Source organism: Varanus komodoensis, unplaced genomic scaffold (genome assembly GCF_004798865.1).
Source record: "Varanus komodoensis strain SLA01 unplaced genomic scaffold, ASM479886v1 scaffold85, whole genome shotgun sequence".
In the NCBI taxonomy this organism is placed as follows: domain Eukaryota; kingdom Metazoa; phylum Chordata; class Lepidosauria; order Squamata; family Varanidae; genus Varanus; species Varanus komodoensis.
Window position 1 is genome coordinate 933,485 of NW_025336543.1, and position 20,775 is coordinate 954,259.

Consider the following 20,775-nt stretch of genomic DNA (forward strand, 5'->3'; position numbering starts at 1 on the left):
TGCATACATTTAGAACTGCTCTAATTTCCTGTCTCCAGATCTGTCAGCGATTGATCAGGCCTTATTGTCTGGTTTCATGCATTGCTCAGTTCCTAGGGTGAGTTTCTGCTCTTGTTTGGGCCTGTTTGCTTAAGAGTATATCTTTCTTGGGTCTAAGTGGTCTGTTGCTTTGAGCAGCAGCCAGCAAGGATAGAGTCACCCCCAAATCTAGAGTCAAGCCTAGCTTGACATCTGGAATAACTAGATAGGCCCTTCCAACATAGTTGACTGCTAAACGTGGAGTCATTAATATCTGTTTGCTCTTCCTTCCTTCCTTCCTTTTTTTATGCAGAGTGAAGTACTGGGCTGATACCTTTGGTGAGGATTTATATAACATTGTCACAAAGTATTCTGGCTCTCTCTTATTGCAGAAGGTAAGTACTACATAAAATCCATAGAGTTGTTGTAAATATATGCACATGTGCACACACAATACACAAGTAAGTTTTCTTCTGTCCTTTTTTGAAGACCTTTTATAGAAAGAGGATATCCCATGTTCATAACCGCTTAGATCTATTTCCAAATTATTTTTTGAACTTGTGAAAATCACAATATTGGCATCAGTTGCAGAGTACTTTGTAGGAAAAGTATGTATTATTTATACATTTATACCTTCCTTTTTCTATAGGATATTCAAAGACATAAGACTGGGTGCAAAGCAAAGGTGCTTTGGGGAAACAGCTCCCCAAGCAGGACTCCATATTCAAAAGTATCACCTACCTCATCTTAAAATGGTGCCGACTTTATACTTTTTTTGGTGCCAGGTGAATACCATTTTTATTTAACAATCTTTTTAAGAATTAAGGATTCTAGATGTTTAAGATTACAGTCACATTCATTCATTTATTTATTTCAATTTATATCCTGCCTTTTCCCTACAAAGGGCTCCAGGCAGCTTACATAATTCTTATCCCCACAACAACAACCCTGTGAGGTAGGTTGGGCTGAGAGTCTGTGACTGGCCCAAAGTCACCCAGTTGGCTCCATGGTCGAGTGGGGACTAGAACCCAGATTGCCTCAGTCCCATGCTCTTAACCACTACACCACACTGGCTCTCGCATTCACATTTTTATAAATGTGACTTATTCATTTGCTATTTATTGTTTTAATTACTGTATCATCATTGTTGATTGTACTTTTATTATTATTGTTGTTTTTAATTATTGTAAGCTGTCCTGAGACGTTTTATTGGGAAAGATGGGGTAAAAATGTTTTAAATAAATAAGCGAATGGCAAGACAACAGGGGAAATACAGGAATACAATCATCTGGGGTAAATATTTTCTGTTTTCTTAGGCATCAGTGGGTGAATGGTGTCATCGTTAAAGAAAATGACTACCGTAAACATGTTAGCAGAAGTGGTTGAATAAAGCAGACTGTAGTTGAGGGCTTGGCAAAGTTAACTGAGTCATAAATATGCACCACCTCCCTTACAGTCTTGATTGCAGTCATTTCTGTAAGTAGGTACAGTAGACTCTCGACTGTCCGGCTCGCGACTATCTGGCCTCCGTACTATCCGGCCTAGTTAAAAAATAACTATCAATGAACAGTAAAATAAGTTTAAATAATTTTTGTAAGAATTAATCCTACGTTTTATGTTAATGTTTTGTTTATTTTAAAAGTGTATGTATTCATACTGTACAGTGTACATGATTTTATGTTTCCTGCAATTAAGTTAGACATTATAAAATTTATCTTAAAATGTGTACAATATGTTTATCCTTGAACTTCCTTTTTCTGTAATAAATTTTTAAAATGTACAGTACAGTACATAACAAACATTTATAAAGTACTGGCCTGTACTAAGAGGTCAGAAATTATGGATAAGAGCAGGTTTTGGTATTAAAAGGGTGTTTTTAATGGTATGGGTGGGATAGGAAGTGAGCATTTATAGAACTCCAGCCTATCCGGCTTTTTTGTTATCTGGCCTCCCCTTCTGCCACATTAGGCCAGATAGTTGGGAGTTCCTTTTTTGATAGTCCATTCTGTTCAGGGTTGCACGACAGCATAACCTGATGCTTAATGCCTTGTTGCTAAGATATGCTTAGATTTCCTTGTCTGTGCACTCTCCCTCATTATCAGTTCAAATTGTGCAGTGTCTTGTTGCTTGGTGAGGCTACAATTTGCTTGAGTTGTCCAGCATCTCATTCTTATGCTTTACAAAGGATATGCTGATGTATCTGAAGAAGGTTAAGAAGCAATTGCTTATCGTAGGAGTATTTATTTATTTATTTATTTATTTATTAAAACATTTATATGTCATCCTTTGCCGAAGTCTCAGGATGGCTTACAAAAATATCAATATGAATAACAATAAAATAATGCAAATCTCAAAAACAATCAATAAACAATATAATGCAATAGATAATCAATAAAAATAAATCAAATCAAGTCAAATCAATCAAAAGTGACTGTTAAAAACCATTAAAAATACTAATTTTTAAAATACTGTTTGAATAAAAAGGTTTTAACGTGGCGCCGAAAAGAATATAAACTCGGCACCAGGCGCACCTCTCTGGGAAGCGCATTCCACAATCTGGATACTGTCATTGGTCCATATAGCTCACTGTGGATTACCTCCAATGGATACTTTCCTCTCTTTTGATAACATGCTATCTTTGCGTAGTGTCACAAAGTCATCTGGCATATTTGTCAGTTTTGCTGTGAGGGCTCTCTTTCCTCCATGACAGAATCAGGAAATGGAGGGGAAGGATATTTGGCCTCATTGATAGTTGGGTCTTGATAACTGGGTGTAGGTAGTTAACCTGAAAAAAAGAAAATGGAGGTTTATTTTTCCCATGCACATATGTAGTTATAATACCTTCTAAATTACCTGAAGTTAGTGATATTAAAGATAGGGATGGTAGCAAGTTTGTTTTCGAGTATCTGTTCTCTATCAATTGAAACTTGATTTTCCATCTTTAACAACTGCCTTTTTTCTGTAAGTAAATCAGAGATAATTTGCATATTAGTGGATTCCATGGTGTGTTTTATAGATCCCTGCCTCACAGTCCCCTCACAGGACCTCTTATCTCCCCCACTCCCACCATTATGTCCAGAATGATAAAGGTCAAGGATGCTTTCAGTCCAGCTAGCCAGGGGAATGGCAAACAGTATTTGCAGTTTTGATACACTGATGCTACTGCAACAGATCTTGGGCACAACCGTTAGATAGCATCCTAAGCCTTAGAGAGGTGGTGTGCATCTCATGCAGCAACATAAGCATTCATCTTTACAGGCTATGCCAGTAGCATCAAAATCCTGTTCACAGTTGTTGCACAGGCAATCAACTGCAATTGTTTTGGCTAGTACTTCTCCCTCTTTCTGAATGGTGCACTTCTTCCTGCAGAAATGCATTGAGGTGGTGCTGCTGATTAGCTGTTTCACTGAGACTAGACCTCCCTCTAGGTCAGACAAGTACAATATGACCTTCATGAGAATCCTGTTTCTGCCGTTAGGTTGTGTGGTGTGGCTTAGAAATAGCTACCTGGACCCTTTCATGGTGATAAACTTTCTGTTAACAGGGAAGTCTTTGCCTTTTGTGCTGAGGTATATTTGTTGTCACTGATCATGTAGTTTGTAGCCCACACCAATGAACAGCATGATGATCTGCTTCTTTGAAGAATGTGGAAGCAGCTCTTGTTCTCCCCTTCTCTAGTTCTGTTTGTGGCTGCTCTGGCCCTTTCTTTGGCTTCTTCTCATCCCTGTTTGTGCTGCTTGGTTTTTCAGCTTGAGCTATCTTGCAGCAAGCTGAATTTGCTTGCCTGCTGGCAACTGGAGGCAACTCCTGCCTGCTTTGAGAGCTGCCTCCAGTCTCCTTGTCTGCCTTGCTTTCCTTTCTGTGACTGTACTCATCCATCAGCTTGTCTTTGAGATACTTTAGTGTCAGTTCTGGTTCTAGTTTGGTCTGAGAGTTGTTAATCAGCACACCATATGGTCCATGAGATCGCACTGTGGTTGGCTTGCCTGTTCTTTTCTATTCCTTGTTACTACTTTAATTTCCAGCATTGATTCCACATATTCCTCAATCTCCTGGCATCTCCGCAGCTTCATCCCCTACAGCTTATGCAGCAGGCACAGCTTGCTGCTTAAATTTGCATACTCAAGCATTTTCTGAAATGTGATCCACACACCTCTTGCTGTGTGCCCCTTCTGATGTGCACAAGTGGATCATTTCATACAAATCTTTGCTTGTTTGTGTCATAATCTGAAATCTTGACCAGCTTGACCTGGTGATGTGTTTGTGAAAGGCAGCATGGTTCACTGTGAAAGTGCCTGCATGATCAGACCTGTAGGTACTTGCAAAGACTGGGACCTGTACAATCATGCAGGGTAGAATCTCTGGAAGGCTATAGAAAATGCTTTCCTGCTGCTCAACTTAGCTACAATTATAAGAGTATTCATGGTGGCTGCAGTGTATTCCTGATTCTGCTTCCAGTCTTGCCTTACGTCTAACAGTGCTTTGCCTCCTGCTTGCCCTTGACTCCTCCCTTGCCTCTGGTTTGACCCTGCCTTACCAGCTACCTAATTCTTACCATTGTTTCTGGTCCTGCTATGCCTTGCTGAGTATCTGATCCCTGGACATGCCATTCTTTGTTGGTACCTAATCCTTGCCTGCATCTGAGGGCGCCTTTGCCTCTTGGTCTGCCATGCCTTGCTGGATATCTGACCCTTTCTTGTTCCTGGCTCTGTGTTGCCTCTGGCCCTTCTGTATCAATGCCAGGATCTCTGTTCACCTTTATCAACCCTCATCCTGGTGCTCCAGCTATAGAAGCCTGACAGTTTGATCCTTTTATCCCAGTTTCCTGGATTGTCTTCAGGACTGTGCTGGATATTGTGCAGAAATCATTTGTGAAACTTCTCCAAATGTCTGTAGTTAGTAATCTCCATTATTCACTTTTGCTATTCCCAGTTTGAAGTCTGAGTTATTTGCCATTTTCCCAGAGATATTGTCTGAGTCACCTTCTTAGATTCAATCACTTGCTGCAGCATACTAAATTGAATGCTTGCCAAATTTTTACTTAATCATAAATGGATCCCTGGCTATGCAGTCAGAAGAATAAATCAGCAGAGCAAATCAAACCAGACCACTAACAAAAAAACCACTACATTGCATAACACAGTGAACATGCTAGTATATTATCCAAAGGAACCCAGACTGAAGAGGACACTTATTTAGAGCATTCATACATCATATGACCCCAGTTTATTCATTTATTATTATTTATTATTTGCATTTATATACCACCCTAATAGTCCAGAGAGCTCTCTGGGTGGTTTACAAATATTAAAACCCACGAATCCTAAACAAATAAATAAATTGGCTATACCATGACAGTATAAAATAACATAGTTAAAATGAATTAAATAAATAAATATACAATTAAAATTAATTAACTTTAAAATATTGGTCAATAAAAAGGTCTTGACCTGGCGCCGAAAAGCATAATGATGGCGCCAGATGGACCTCTCCAGGGAGCGCATTCCGTAGTTGGGGCTCCACCGCAGAGAAAGCTCTCCTCTGAGTACTTTGTCTTTTGACCTCTTTCAAGGAGGGTTCCCAGAGAGGACCTCTGCTGCCGATCTTAGGGGGTGGGAGGGCATATAGGGAAAAAGATGTAAAAGTTTACATCCAAGAGGTTTTGCATTGACGGCTGTTAATTAGTTCTATACCTTGAATGACTCAATATTGCACCTACTTTTTTAAAACCCTAAGAACAACATAACTCTAGGCTTGTAACTTTGGTACTTGGTATTATTCCTTCCCCTTGCTATTTGAACAGAAAATATCCCAAAACTTTCAGTTATCACATTTTGAGGGATGTTTTTGGACTGCACACTTCTGAAAGTCTGGTCTTGCAAGCATGAAAGACCACAACAGTTACCGAATAGCTTGAGAATGGTCTCATTTGGTTATGTTAAAAATTTATTTATTTAATGCTTTTGTAGACCATCACAATAGCTAAATGGCTCTCTGGATGGTATAAAACCATCAACAAAACATTAAAAATGGCATAACAAGCAATTCAACAATAAAACATCCACACCAGTAAAACATGCATTCCAGCAGCAAGAGGACCAACCAGGCTGACATCATATATTAACAGATTAGTCAATATCTTAAAAATAACAATTAAAATATCTCCCCATTTTCTTTGTTTTCAAGTTTTTACTATTTTTTCATTGTTACTTCACACTCACTGTGCAAATTACATTTTAGTTTCTGTTGATACATAACAATTTTGAATCTGTAAATATTATGGAGGAGCAAATTTGTCCTCCTTGCATACAGAAATCAGCAAATACCCTGTCCCAATCAGAATGGTATCGAATGATAGCCTTAGAAGCTTTCATATCTAAATGAAAATGAAATTAAATTCTCTATAGCTTGTATCCCTATTGCACTACTTAACAGAAATCCTGGAATCAGCTGAGCCTGCTGGCTCTCAGATTGGCATGAACAAGGTTATACTTGTGAACACCACCTTTAGCTTGCCTCTACCTCTCCAAAGTGCAAGACAGATCCTCTAAGGATTTCATTAGCCTGGAATTTATTCCCTGAAGAGTTCAGATCACATGAAATTAATTAGAAAAGGAAGAACTCACAGAGAATGGAACATCCTCCATTGTTGACTTGCTTACCTCAGTTTCCTGCTCATTATTCACACAATACTATATACCAATTAGAATAAATTGAAGCATACGTATATTAAGATATGAGAGAACAAAGCATAAGAAAAAGAGCCACGGTGAATAAACAGCAAAATTAAATAATTCCCAAATCCTTCAAAACTGCAACCTTTGCTCCTCACAGCAACACATTTCTTGTGTTATGGCAGGATAGTCCAGGTTCATGCTTGTATCCTTCAATATGTAATGTCCCCTTCCATGGTTTGCTCAAAGCATCTCTGGCTGCATCAGAGCTCCTGGATGTTCCCCACCTTCGCCCCACATATTTTATCCTTCGGCAAGAGGAAACCAGATTGATAATGATCATGGCCTTTAGACTTGCTTTAGACTTTAGACTTGCCTTTAGATATGCTTGGTTGTATGGACAGGTAGACGAGAGATCTTGAGTACAGAAAGAACTAATTTCATATAACCACTGAGAACTGAAATAATTGGCAGTGCTGCAATTTCAGAACTGAGAGTCAGCGTGCAGAAAGGTCCACACCAACTGCTCTCCCAGGTTGAGAAGATGACCTTGGAAAGGGGTGAAAGTGGGTGTTCTGGTGGGTGGGCAAGGAGAGGCGACTGGAGAGGCCAGGATTTTAGTTAGCCTGAGAAATTCATAGCTTCCTTCCTCCTGCTCAGATGCTGTTGCTAGATGGGCAAAGGAGCTCTTCTAGTGAAAATGGAGGGGAAGATGCGGGGAAGGGGGAGACCACCTCTGCCATTCCTTGTGCCCTTCTTGGCATGACTGTAAGCCTCCAGCATCTTACGAGCATCCTAACAACATTGCACCCTTAGACTATTTTCACATGTGAAACTAAAAAGTGTGTTTTTGTCACGTGAGCTCTTTTCTCTTTTAAGAAAACCCTACTGTGTAGTAAGCTGGTTGTCTATATTCACTGATTTGAATGTTGTTTTTTTGCGGGGGGGGGGGGGTTGCCTGATATCACTAAATTAACCCTAGTAGCAATACAATTTTTCCTTGCAATAAAGCTAACTTTTATTTAGTAGATAGAAAGTTCCCCACATTTCATTTTACATTCCCTATTTTGGCTGACATTTTTAATTTCTTAGCCAAGATTTTCTTTGCCATGATTAAGAGGTTTAAGAGGTATGATCTGTCTCTGTGACCACCAATATCCTTTAGATTGTTTAACAGAATGACAACCAGATAAAAACTTAATTTATGCCTAGTTGGTGTGTTAATATTGCCCAATATATTAGTGCAGCCTTGCACTGGCACCACATACAAAAGTAATTAGCTTCTTGACATTTCTAGCAGCGATGCTCATTAACCTCATTAAGAATGTAGAAGAAAAATCAAGTACACAGTACAGGCACAGGCTGGTTGGCAATGCTGAAAATTCTTTGCATTCTTTTAACACTTGTGACCTAGTTTTATATTTACTGCACTGTTCATTTGAATGGTAGATGTTATGATGACTGAAGCAATTTTTCTTGGCAAATTATCCTATAAATATAAAAAGGAAATGTATATTATAATGGAAGGCCATTGAAGTTCCTCTCTGACCCACCATGATTGAACCAGACTCACTCGGTAACCAAGCTCAGCCCCCAAGACCAAAGCAATGGGTTCAACATGACTCACCCAGATCATATTAAAACAGTATATTAAGACAGTAGGACAGGGAGAGCTGGACCTGGCTGCAAATAAGGAAAGGGCATGTGGATAGCAGCGATAAGATAAAGCATCAAAAATGCCCTGTTACCAGTCACCTGGACTCCTTGTTGCACCACAAGTCATAAAAAGATAAAGCTAGCCCTACTCTGTGAGCCTCCTTGCTGTGAACACCTCAGCAGCTGATTGGGGAGTAACAGATCAGCATCAATCAGGAGACAAAGGCTCTCCAAGTCAAGGTTTTAGCCCCATTCTCCTGGTGATAGAGTGATGCTAGCCAGTCAGCCAAACTAAGGAGGGGTGGCATCCTCCCAGCTGCTGGCAGTTCTCACTGTTACTGCCCAAAGTGACAGCTCTAGCCAGATATCCCTGGGCCTATCTTCTGTGATAAGCCTGGGAGCATGAATTATTCCCTCATCCCTGACAGTAATTTCTAGTTAACCCTTCTCCACTTCCTGAGGCCTTTGTTGCATATATCATGTGGATTTTTCCCCCAAAGGACAAGCTAGCTTTCTTATAAGATCTCACTCATGTCCACTCTTGAACTTTTTTAAAGAAAGATTTCTTTTTTGCTTGCAATATAATTCAGCCAATGAGAGATTGGTTTGACTAATGTTATGGCATGCAAACCTGTACGGTTTCCATGGAGTGTATTTTTTTCCTTTAGCTTCAACCAACGTGTCAGACAGTCATGTGAATATGGTTTCCATGCACCCCTTTGTCGTCTTGCTCTTCCCATGCATACCGGCAAGCCCTGTGAACAGAATCTCCTTGTTGATTGCATTGTTCCCCTCAGTTGGTCCGCTGACAGGTCGGCTGAGGGTTTGAGGTAGGTTTCTCTCTTTCACCCCCTGGTTGTGCCTCTGCTTCTTCCTGGCCAATCTAGCCGCCCAAAGGGTTTATTTTTACCTTAAAGTCAATACTTTTTCTGTAATCCCCCCACCTCTCCATGCATTTACTTATTTTATCTTTGCTGCAAAAAGTAAACAAGGTAACAAGCACAGTGTTCAGCCAATAGGAACAAATCAAGAGTTGACTACATTGCTAGGATATGGTGGGCAATAGAGATCAGATGCCTACAGCGGAATCTTCTGTTGTCGCTCTTTCTACAGGATTGTATGGTGTTTTTTCCACTACAAACAGAAACATGGTCATGAGAAGCTGCAGTCATGTTCGGAAACTATACAACAAACTGTTCTTTCTCTCTGTAGGTTCCAGAAACCAAATGTATTATGATGAAATGCTGCAACTGGGCTTGGACGGTACAACAGATTTGCAAGGATAAGAAACCACTGTGGCTTCTTGTGATGTGCAATTGTGTAGTCAGTGTAGCATCACACTGCCACATAGACAGAATAACTTTATGATGATGAGGCAAAACCAAATCAGAGTAAGGTAATGTCACCTAGCCTCACAATGAAAAAGTGGACGTAATTGTCCTATTCCTCATCCTGCTCCTTAGTGCTAGTAAAACAGATAGGTCCGTGTCAAAGGAAGGAATTTCTTCATGAAATACAGCCATCTCGTCTCCATCCTATGTGTTACTCACTATGTGTTTGTCATGCTATCAGCGCTGTAGTGCCAAGGCCATTTTATCCAGTCATGTACCTCCTTAGGTTGAAACAGGAACATACATTCTCCTTCTCCCTTTCTTGTATGGCTCAACTAATAAATGGCCATGGTGCTTCACTGTTTACACAGACCGTTTGCTTTTCTCATGATGAGCATAGAGCCCTATGGGAATGCATAGGGTAACTGAGTAGCCTTGCTCAGTTAACTCTGGAAAAGCCAAGGAGACAGCAGAATGTTATCTCCTTCTGGAGCTGATTTAAAGAATCTTATTTTCTCTTTGCTGTTGCTTCTATTGGTCCATGATGCTCTGTTAAAAAGGCTCAATTTTATTCAATGTTAAGGGTTTCAAAAGTTCCATAAAGCCATTTTGCCTGTTGACACATCATATTCCAGAGAAGGGAAAAGGGGATGAAGTTTCCTGGAGGATAACAGACCATCTGTGTATAAATCAGTGCTGCAGAGACTGTGAGCCCTATTGAAGATCCTCCAGGGCCGTGTCTGTTTCAGCTCGGAGGTGAACTTGGCATTAGTTGGAGATATTGGTCTGTCAAATCACCTTTCCTAAGCAAATCATTCACTTTCTCTGCCATTACCTTGCTGCTAAATTTCATCATGGGACTGAAGCATCCCGTGCAGGTGATTTGCGGAAGCAGCATATATCATCTCTGTGCTTGTCCTCATTTCTTTGTGATTGTCAAAGTTAGTTGCTGCAAGCAACAAATCAGATTGTTGTTTTTTATCAAATATTTTTATTGCTGTAACAATCAGCAGAGTTGACAGAGAAGCCCAGAATATTTTTGCTGCAGCACTTGCTTGTACGTTTTCTTATAGATATCATCCTAGTATGATATTGGAACAACTGAATTTCACTGGTTTCTCGGTTGCTCAGTTATCTCATGCCAAAACTAATTGTGATGGCAGACTAATGATTAAAACTTAGGGCTGTTCCGCTCACAGAGAAAGTGTGGAATGGAGATAGGCTGTTGTATGTATGTGTGAAAATGGTGCATCTGCGTGAATGTGTCTCTGTAAAAATGTGGGAGAGGAACATAGGTGAGTGGTGGATCCAGCCAGATAGGGAATGGGCTCTGCCCGTTGCTAGCATGCTCCCCCCCCCCCCCATCATGTTGGTCTCAGGCCAAAAATGGCTCCCATCCCTGCTGATATAAAGAATAAATTTTGGCACATAGGACCAGGTGAGGACTTCATTATGATTCCTGCCTTTGCAACACTCTTCAGTTCAGATGGCTTTGTATGCCAGTGAGGATCATTTCAGCCCCAAAGGTGCTTCAGAGAAGACAGGGCTTTCTGAAGCAAGAATAATAGCAGATGATACTCTCACAGTAGGCAGGGGATATGATGATAAGAAGTTGAGCAGGTCCGCAAGAGGACATTACAGGCCTTTCTACAGCAGCAGGCAACAAAGTATTGAAGTGAACAAAATATTAAACTTAGAAAAATGCAGGTAAGAGACGTGTAAGATTGAGGCAGTTCAAGATGTGCCAGCTTCAGGAGACAGAAAAAGGATCTGAAATATTGTGTGAATGATTAGTTTTCTAGCCAGGTTTTGACCACACTTGGTTACAGTTGCAGAACCAATGAGACAACTTGACAGGTAGGCATGGGAAGGTCTGCGAAGAGCAAAGTTGTAATTTATGAACCGATGTGTGATTAACATTACGATGTTGAGAACAAGCCTGATGGTGGGCATGAGCAAGAATTCCTGCGTGACACTCATCCTGACATTTTTGCCGACTCAGATTGAGAAGATGAATCTTTTGATGGAATTGAGGAGCAGGACTTCAAGGTTCTGGGATACAGCAGGGGATGAGGTACAGGTTATTAGCTCAAGGGCAGAGGCAGACCAGACAGATCCTGGGAATGGTATGGGAATACAGCCAGTGGGAGGGGCTGCTGAGGCTGGGGAATACTCAAAAAGAGATCAGCTTCTCCCCCAGAGCTGGCCAGGAAGCAGCAAAGGCAAGAGGCTCAACTGGATTAGAACCACATGGAAAAAAGGTGTGCCTACTTCCACAACGCCCTTCCCAGAGGGTTGGGACACAGATGAGCTCATAAGGAAAGTTTTGGGAAGTAATTGCTAGGTTGGGTTCAAGAAACCACTTTGTGTATGCTCAGAGGCACCACCCTCACTGAGATGAGCACCGTTCCCTAGAGTCAGATATAACTGGACTTTAATGTCATGGGGACATTACCTTTTATACCAGTAATAAGTATTTTGTAAAAGTTTTCCTGTAGATTAATGCATGGGGAGATTTTGGAACCATTGTGAAGGATGGTCTGGAGAGATTTCAATCATAAACATCTTTCCCCATTTTAATTTAAAATAATTTCCTTTATCATCATCTGCTGCAATTAGTATGCAATAAATATTAGCTAACGTTTACTTATGCATTGTGCCTCATCATATACGTCGTTCACTTAGCTGAAGATCCTGTTGTGAGTTTGGCTAGCTTGGTCATTGCAAAACAGACACCTGATAATAGGGGGCTGGTTTTAATGCCTGTGAATGTTCCTTTAATAGGCAATTCACCATCAGGGGTGGGGGCTAGGACTAGAACTCTGTGAATTACAAGTCTGTGGAAAGCAGCAACTTGAATTTAGACTAGGAGTGTCTAGCTGATGTTCCCTGGAAACTGGATGCAGCATTGCTCATTGGAAATCTGATACTAGCTGTGATTTCTGCACACAGTAGGGCATGATATTTCCTGTTTGCCTGCAGACCTGGAGCCCTAAAAGATTCTTCTCCCAGATTCAGCAGACTTGGATAGGATGACAGATGCCTTCCTTGTTATTAAAAATAGTACATGAAAATATGACCACCTAGTAGTCAAGCAAAACAGCTACTGCTAACTTGTTATGCTCTACCATATGCAGAGAGATGGGAAAAACCTAGAGTCACACCCAGTGAGATTGAATCACACCCTGTAACAGAAGGCAAATCCGACTATCCTATTGCAGGCCTCTTAATGTACTGTATCCTGCTTGCATATTTGTAAGAAAAACAATATTTCAGTGACATATTATGCATTCAGCCCTCTTTTATCCAACTCAACCCTGCAGCACAGAGGTAGGCAACTATGTTGGGTTATTTGAGAAACTTTCCTTGGTACCCCCACGAAGTGGTTGCCATAGGGAGCATAACTAAGGACAAATAACCTATGCAAAAGACTGAGTAAAGGGCAAAGGTAGAGTCAGAGCCTGAAGACTCTAAACCAGGGGCCCTCAAACTTTTCAACGGGGGGCCAGTTGAAAGGCAGCGGTGGTGGCGGAGGGGTGGGCTGGCGAAGTGGCAGCGGTGGGTGCAGTTCAGCAAGGCGGCGATGGCGGGTGCGCTTGTACAGAGAAGGCGGACACAATCGTGGCCATCCCCCCCCCGCACGACCACGATTGTCCCCGTCTTCCCTGCATGAGCGTGACTGCGAGCGTGGCCATCTTCCCACTGAGTACGCCTGCGCTGGATCAGAGCTTTTGGACTTGCTCAGAGTTCATTTTCTCTAAGCGAATCCAAAAGCTCTGAGGCGGGCCGGATCCAGCCCACGAGCCGTAGTTTGATGATCCACGCTCTTAACTATCCAAAGTTTCACAGCAATTCAAGCTTCTGGTAAAAATATGTATTTATTTCTTTTGAAAGAGTGGGAGGGATAGAAAGGTGTCCATGGGAACATTTGTGCCTGTAGGTACCATGTTCCTTACAATCGCTGTTGCATTTCACCCACAATTTTTCAGTGCTTGAAATCTAGGGGATGTGCTGACACAGTGTTCGTTGCCCCTTCTTTTTAAAGCACACAATCTTATTTTAAGTTGAGAAAACTGTGCTGATGAGTGTAGGGAGGTAGTCTTGTGATTTCATGTGGGATCAGCTAATCAGCTATGTACATGTGGCTGTGGTTGCAAACCGGAAGAACATGTTTGCCCTGAGCTTGATCCTTCAGACTGTCTGTCTGAACAAAATAAGAGTGCACTGCCCGAGAATGCTTTCTTTCACTCATTATATATATTTGAACATAGCCTTAGATATAAAAAACGGTTCTATCTGGAATCCTTTCAGATTAATTATTACAGTCACATTTCTTCCTTAGAGTCTGGTATTGTTCATTTGTATATGTAAGTCCTCTACATACATACATGGACACACACATAGCTGGTGCATACTTGTACATGTTGACATGTGTTTCTAGGCCGGATTGTGTGATCCCACAGAGGATGGGCCTGAGTAGCTTCCCTGGAGTGACAGAGGTAAAGTTCTCTGCATTATTGCTCAACTGAAGGTGATGAACAGCAGTTGCATCAGGATGAATGCTGTTGACTGACCATCATGTTAGGCGTTGTGCTTGTGGCCTATATATACCTTTCTTTTGCAGTGTTGCTAGGCTAACAGTTGAAATCAGCCCCTCCTCTTTCTCATTGCTCCTGCACTAGCATCAGGCTGGATGCAGAGGCTGTCTGTCTTTAATCCTGCAAAGCCCTTGCATTGCTAATCACACCAGGGAAAGCTAGGAGTTTCCATGCCTGCTTGCTGGAGGCTTGATATGATTCTATTTCTGTCTGACCTCTTCCTGCCTTTTTCACCCTCAAGACATTTCTCACCCCACATATTTTCTACACTGTTCTCTAATAAAGAACAAGTAGGCCTTTAAAAAAGCAGGCTCTTAAAGTGCTCACCTCACTTCACTTTCTACTATTATTGCACATAACATGCTGCAAAACCTGTCACACCTTGGCATCGGTTCTGCCCACCATTTGCTGTGCTCCTTTGCTGACTAACTTTCCTCATCAGGCAGAGCGGCTTCAGTGACCCCCCCCAGCAGCTCATGTGATTTCTGTGTTGGACCAGGAGGAGGGATGGGACAAGCCCTCCTCCTTCTGCCAGGCTGCTCACTCATTTCATGGAATTCCATGCACTTGCCTAGATGCAGTTCCTTGTCATCTGTGTCTACCACTCTGCTTTTGAAATGCAAAACAGCAAGATGTCTCTGGAAGCTCACAAGCAGGGCACAACTTCAGCACTTCCTCTTGGGTGTGCGTCCAACAGCACCTCAACAGTGTAGGATCACAGTTCATCCTCTAACAGCAAATAGTCACCAAATATGGCAGATGTATGTGTCTTGACTTGCCTCCTATAATCCTGGAAATTCTGGCTTGGTACAGGCTATACCATATTAGAATTTCAGTTAGTGATTCATTTTCCGTGTCTCTCATGGAACTTTCTTGGAACTTCTCTCCAAGAAAACTTAAGAGAGAATTGGTGTAAATTAGTAGATGTATGTCAAGGGTAAACTACATGCAAGCCACCGTCAACCTGCATCCTCACTTCTTTTTGTTACCCTCCTTGCACTTTCATTACCATTGCTGCCATTGTTGCAATAGGATGCTACAGCTACCAATCATAATAGTACAGTGATTTGACACTGAAGTACAGCACTGTGATAAGAAAAAGGATCTGAGAGCCAGTGTGGTATGATCATTAGAGAGCTGGACTGTCCTCCAGGGTATTAGCTATCCTACCCAGTTTTGTTCTATCTGCAAATCTGATAATCATTCCATGCACTTCCTCATCCAAGTCACTAATACGAATGTTGAAGAGCATGGAACCTAGAACTGAACCCTGCGGTACTCCACTTATTACCTCTCCCCAGTTTGAGAAGGTGCTGTTGATAAGCACTCATTGAGTCTGATTCTGTAGCCAACAGTGGATCCACCCGATTGTTGTTCCATGTAGCCCACTTTTTGCTAATTTGCTACTCAGGATATCATGGGGCACATTGTCAAAAGCTTTGCTGAAGTCAAGATATATTATGTCCACAGCATTCCCAAAGTCCATCAAGAGGTTACCCAATCAGGGAAATCAGATTAGCCCAGAAGAAATTATTCTTGAGAAATCCATGTTGGCTTCTAGTAATCACTGCATTGTTTTCAAGATGTTTGTAGACTGATTGCTTTGTAATCTGCTCCAGAATTTTCCTAAGGTTGGATGTCAGACAGACTGGTCTGTAGTTCACCGCTTCTTTTTTGCAGATGGGGACAATATTAGTCCTTCTTCAGTCCCTTCCCCCATCCTCCATGTGTTCTCAAAGGCAATCATGGTTCTAAGAGTTCTTTGGTCACCTCCTTTATGACTTTGGGATGGAGTTCATTGGGCCCTGCAGATTTGATCTCATGCAGCGCAATTAGATGAACCTTGACCATTCGCCTATCAGTCTCAAGCTGCCATCTTACTACTTTAATTTGAACTTTCCCTTCATCCGGAAGACCATGATCCTCTTTTGGGAGAAGACTGAGCCAAAGCAGGAATTTGGCATTTCTGCCTTTTCTTTGTCATCTGTTATCATTTTGCCATCCACATTTAATAGTTGACCCCCCCTTCTTTCCTATGTCTTTTACTTGATACTGAACTTTTTTCCTATGGAAAGACTGACAAGATACAGGAGGTGTTTCACTGCACATTTGCATGTGATGCTTTCACCTGCATGCACCCAAGTCCTGGTTTTTAAAAGTGTAGCATTCTATTTTTGAGCATGTAATTTATGTCAGCAAGTAATTAGAAGCAACTAATTGCTACAACGATCAATTACTTGTGCATATTAAGCTGCTTAGGCTACACATTTACTTTAGTAAGATTATTTTGGAATGTGGGGGGCAGGGGCTTTGCCAGTGGTTTTAGAACATGTTTGCATCTCAGGTGCATTCTTTTATTAGATTTATGATTAATTATTTTTAGTTGTGGTCTATTTCTATCAATCCAGATCTAATCATTCATTTAAAGCATTTATTATTATTAGTTTTATATCCCACCTTTTTTCTTTTCCTCTTGTTTTAAAGATCACAAAGGGTCTTCTGTCATTCTCTTCCTCCTGCTCTCATTCTTATCCCCACAACAACAACCCTGTGAGGTATGTTGGGCAGAGGGTCTGTGACTGGCCCAAAGTCACCAAGTTGGCTGCATAGCTAAAGCCCAGATTTCTTGAGTCCCAGTTGCATGCTCTTAATCGCTACCCCCCATTGGCTCTTATATCACAATCTTCAGTCTTAAAGCTCCCAAAGTGGCTTACAAGAATCAATATTTTGACTATGCCTCAGGCTGATGATCTAAAAAGACATGAGACACAAAGAAAGAGATTAGGAGAGAAGAGGAAAAAAGCATTGCTGAGATCCTTGATTTACTTGCACAGATGAATACGAATCAACCTATTCTGGAACCACTTGGGCTCAGCTTTATACTGCATCCTCAGTCCTCCTGGGCCCATCTCTTCCACAGAACGTCTGCAGTTTCTCTTGTTTGGAGCTCAGGCTTACAGCATTTGTGAAGAAATCCATTTACCTTTTGTCTTTTAGAAGCCTATTCCATTCTGCAACATTAAGCCTGCAGGTATTCATTTCATTAAAATATCTGGGTGTTGTCTCATGCCATCCTGGGCATCAAGGCTAAAGTAGAACCCTCATTAATTGGGATGAACAAGTCCAACTGAGTGTTGGGGGGAACTTTCTGCCCAGAAAGACAGCACAAATTGTTGCCAGCTAGTGTGTGTTTGGCTACTCAGAATCACCTCAAATTTGCTCAAGGCTTGTGGGTATAAAACTGAGTGGTGGAGAAAAGATGCCCGGGTCTTTGCTTTTGTTTTGCCCTGTCCAATATTTGTTTTGGAGTGTTCACTTTCTGAGGCCCTGTTTTATTGAAAATTCATGCCCCTGTGATACACAGACAGGTTTATTGGGTTGTGTTGTTTTGCCTTGTAAGTATTGTTTCCAAACATCTAATCTAATTCTATTGTATGCTATTCTTCTTCCCTTTTCACTTTGTTTGCAAGTAACTTAGCATCTATTATATATGAAAGTGTGCACTTGATTCAGATTGACCTTGTACTAAGACCAAAGCTTTCCTTTTAGTTAATATTACACTTTATGGTTTTAGGCTTAGAGCTTTGGAAAGCTGGTCTGGGCCCTTGTTTCATTGTCCTTAGAATCCTGTTAAAACAGTGAGAATCCTTCCAGGCTCAGGCTGATCTTGATGCAACACATGGTGGCAACCTACCCTGTTGGTTTGGTACTCAGTGAAAGCAACCTTTTATCCCTGCCTACACTGCAGGACATTAGGGCACCCTGCTTCCTGCCCTCACAGTGTTTCTGCTGCCATCCCCTGCCTGCCTGAGCAAAATCTTTCCTTAGATGCCTTCTGGTAGGGAGAGAGGGAGAGAGGGGCCACCATTGGAGTGAGATGGTAGCTGCTGAGCAAGCCAAGATTCCAAGATTGTATTTGAAACCTGTACCACATAATGACTTCAGTAACCAGCTTTACTGACAATTGACCTATCATGTTCCTTCTGAAATCCTTTCTTCATCAGTACTTTTCCTTGTTTATTTTGATAGAAGTATAAAGATGTGGAGCCAACTCTGAAGATCAAAGAGGTGGATGGCTTGGAGTTGGTGAAAAAGTTCTCTGAAGAGATGGAAAACATGCTGCGGAGAAAAGTAGAAGCTGTTGAGGTAGGCATTATTTTGTTCCCAAAATCTGCCCTAGTCAAGAGTGAGAAGGAAAGAAACAGAAGTAATGAAAACAGTCCCTCATACCTCAAACAAGGATGGGGAATCTCTTTGAACCCAAGAGCCAAACTGAGTTTCGGAGAATCTCCCAGGACCTGCATTCCAGTGGGGCCAGAAGCAAAGCAGATGAAACTAAAAGCAAATGGGATGCAGGAAATATATTAATCTCAGCAGCCTCTAGTTTAAAACTCCTTCTGCCAATAAGTAAATGATAGAGTCTTTTTTTTTCTTTACTTTTAAAATGGGAGAAATAAACTGCATAAAAGCTGATAAACCACCAAGAGATGGGGAGCTGGAGAAAAGCAGATGGAGCTAGAAAAGGGAGGAAGGTGATTTGTGGAACCCCAAGAACCCAGGAGGACTGGATTTGGCCTCTAACCCTGAGGTTCCCCATCTCTAACTGAAAAGCATCAGCTCTGGAGAACTGGTGCCAGCTGCAGTCAGTGATACTAGGCTGAATGGATAAGTAATTTGATGTGGTATAAGACCATTTATCAGATTTCAGTGATTCATATGCTTTGTTGTCTCAAATTGATGTGATAAATTGGATCCTATGCCATCAATATCTAGAAGGTGGAATTTCAGCGGCAAAGAATTTTTCCCTGTATACCATGCTGCACCTGCCAAACTAGTGGTTCTGTAGGACAATCCAGGTCAGACTTGTACCATGGATTGACTCTAGGACCTTTTGCATGCAAACCATTTGGTTGGCGGATCGGGCTTCGGAGAGGGTGGATTTGACCTGGCCCTGAATGGGGTTGCACTCCCTCTTAGGGATAAGGTCCGCAGCTTAGGAGTACTCCTCGACCCGGAGCTTTCTTTGGAAGCTCAGGTGACAGCGGTGGCGAGGAGCACCTTCCTTCAGCTTCGGCTGATTAATCAGCTGTGCCCCTACCTGGAGTACAACTGCCTGATGATGGTGACACACGCTCTGGTGACTTCCCGCCTAGACTTCTGTAACGCGCTTTACGTGGGGCTTCCCCTGAAGATGGTCCGAACGCTTCAATTGGTGCAAAATAGATCTGCCAGGTTGCTGACGGGGACGGGGCGTTATGCTCACATGACTCCATTCCTCCGTCAGCTTCACTGGCTTCCCATTGAAGCCCGGGCCCAATTCAAGGTGTTGGTTATGACCTATAAAGCCCTAAACGGCTTGAGTCCTGGCTACCTGAACAAGCACTTAAGTCCGTATATGCCCGACCGCCCCTTGAGATCTGCGGGAGAGTCCCTTCTCTGGGAACCCTCCATGAAAGAAATTAGGAGAGTAAGTACTCGGAGGAGGGCTTTCTCTGCGGTCCGCCTGGCACCGTCATTACTGGTTTTTCGGCGCCAGGTAAAGACCTTTTTATTTAAACATCATTTTAATTGTTAAAATATATGATCTGGCCAGGGCAACTTCTTCTTCCTTCTCTTTTCTCCTCCTATATTCTTTATTTACTTATTTTATACTGTTAATTTTAATTTTATATTATTATGTTTGTATCTCAGTGTATTTTTTGTATTTAGTGGTAATTTATTATGTTCTATTGTATTTCAATGTATTTTATTGTGTTGTAAGCCGCCCCGAGGCTTCGGCAAGGGGTGGCATAGAAATGTTATAATAATAATAATAATAATAATAATAATAATAATAATAATAATTTGCTGAGTGGCTGAGTTATGCTCTCATTTTTGGGCATGGCAGGGTATTGCTGGGAGCAGAAAAGGAACATGTCTTTATTTATCAGTTGCTGCATACATTCCTCCAGATACATACTCACATAGAGACAGTCCTGTAGGTATCCCCACCACTGCTACTCAATGCAGGACAAAAACTGATCTTTTAATTTAATTTTAATTGTAAAGTGTACAGATGGAAAGGGATAAATACCCCTGCGTATCTCTCCCACCATTACTATCAAACTGGCAATTCTCCATGGTTGGATTTCGTTTAATAAAGACCTCACAGCACTTTCATATCATGTGTAGTTTTGCTCCCACTTATACATATTTATTTTAAACGCTCTGTGTGTGCACGCATGTGTGCATGTGTATAATTTATTTTGAGCTGAAATAATTGGATTACTTGAGCAGTTCAATTTGTACTGGCTGGCTCAGTTCGTAGTGTTGGCAAAGTTTGTAAATGGCTGTTTTCTGCTTTAATAAGCACAGTCAGACTGTTTCCTCCCCAGTGGACCTGTGACCCTGTTAACAGCCTTCCTGTCGGTAAGCCTGGTGGAAGAAGGGCCACTTGACAGTTTTTCCTCAGGGTTCTATTTCAACAGAAAATAGTGTGCTTAGTAAACCTAAAAAAGG

At 41.6% G+C, this 20,775-nt stretch overlaps 1 protein-coding gene across 1 annotated transcript in view; it reads left to right on the plus strand.

The window, feature by feature from the left end:
- The first annotated feature begins 335 nt into the window (after positions 1 to 335).
- The window catches only part of CACNA2D4 (calcium voltage-gated channel auxiliary subunit alpha2delta 4), a 172,033-nt gene continuing 151,593 nt past the window's right edge, over positions 336 to 20,775 (plus strand). The window contains exons 1-2 of the mRNA XM_044416980.1: positions 336 to 413; positions 18,307 to 18,423. Coding sequence (XP_044272915.1) covers positions 18,385 to 18,423 — 39 coding nt within the window. The 5' untranslated portion in view covers positions 336 to 413; positions 18,307 to 18,384. The remainder of the gene's footprint in view (positions 414 to 18,306; positions 18,424 to 20,775) is intronic.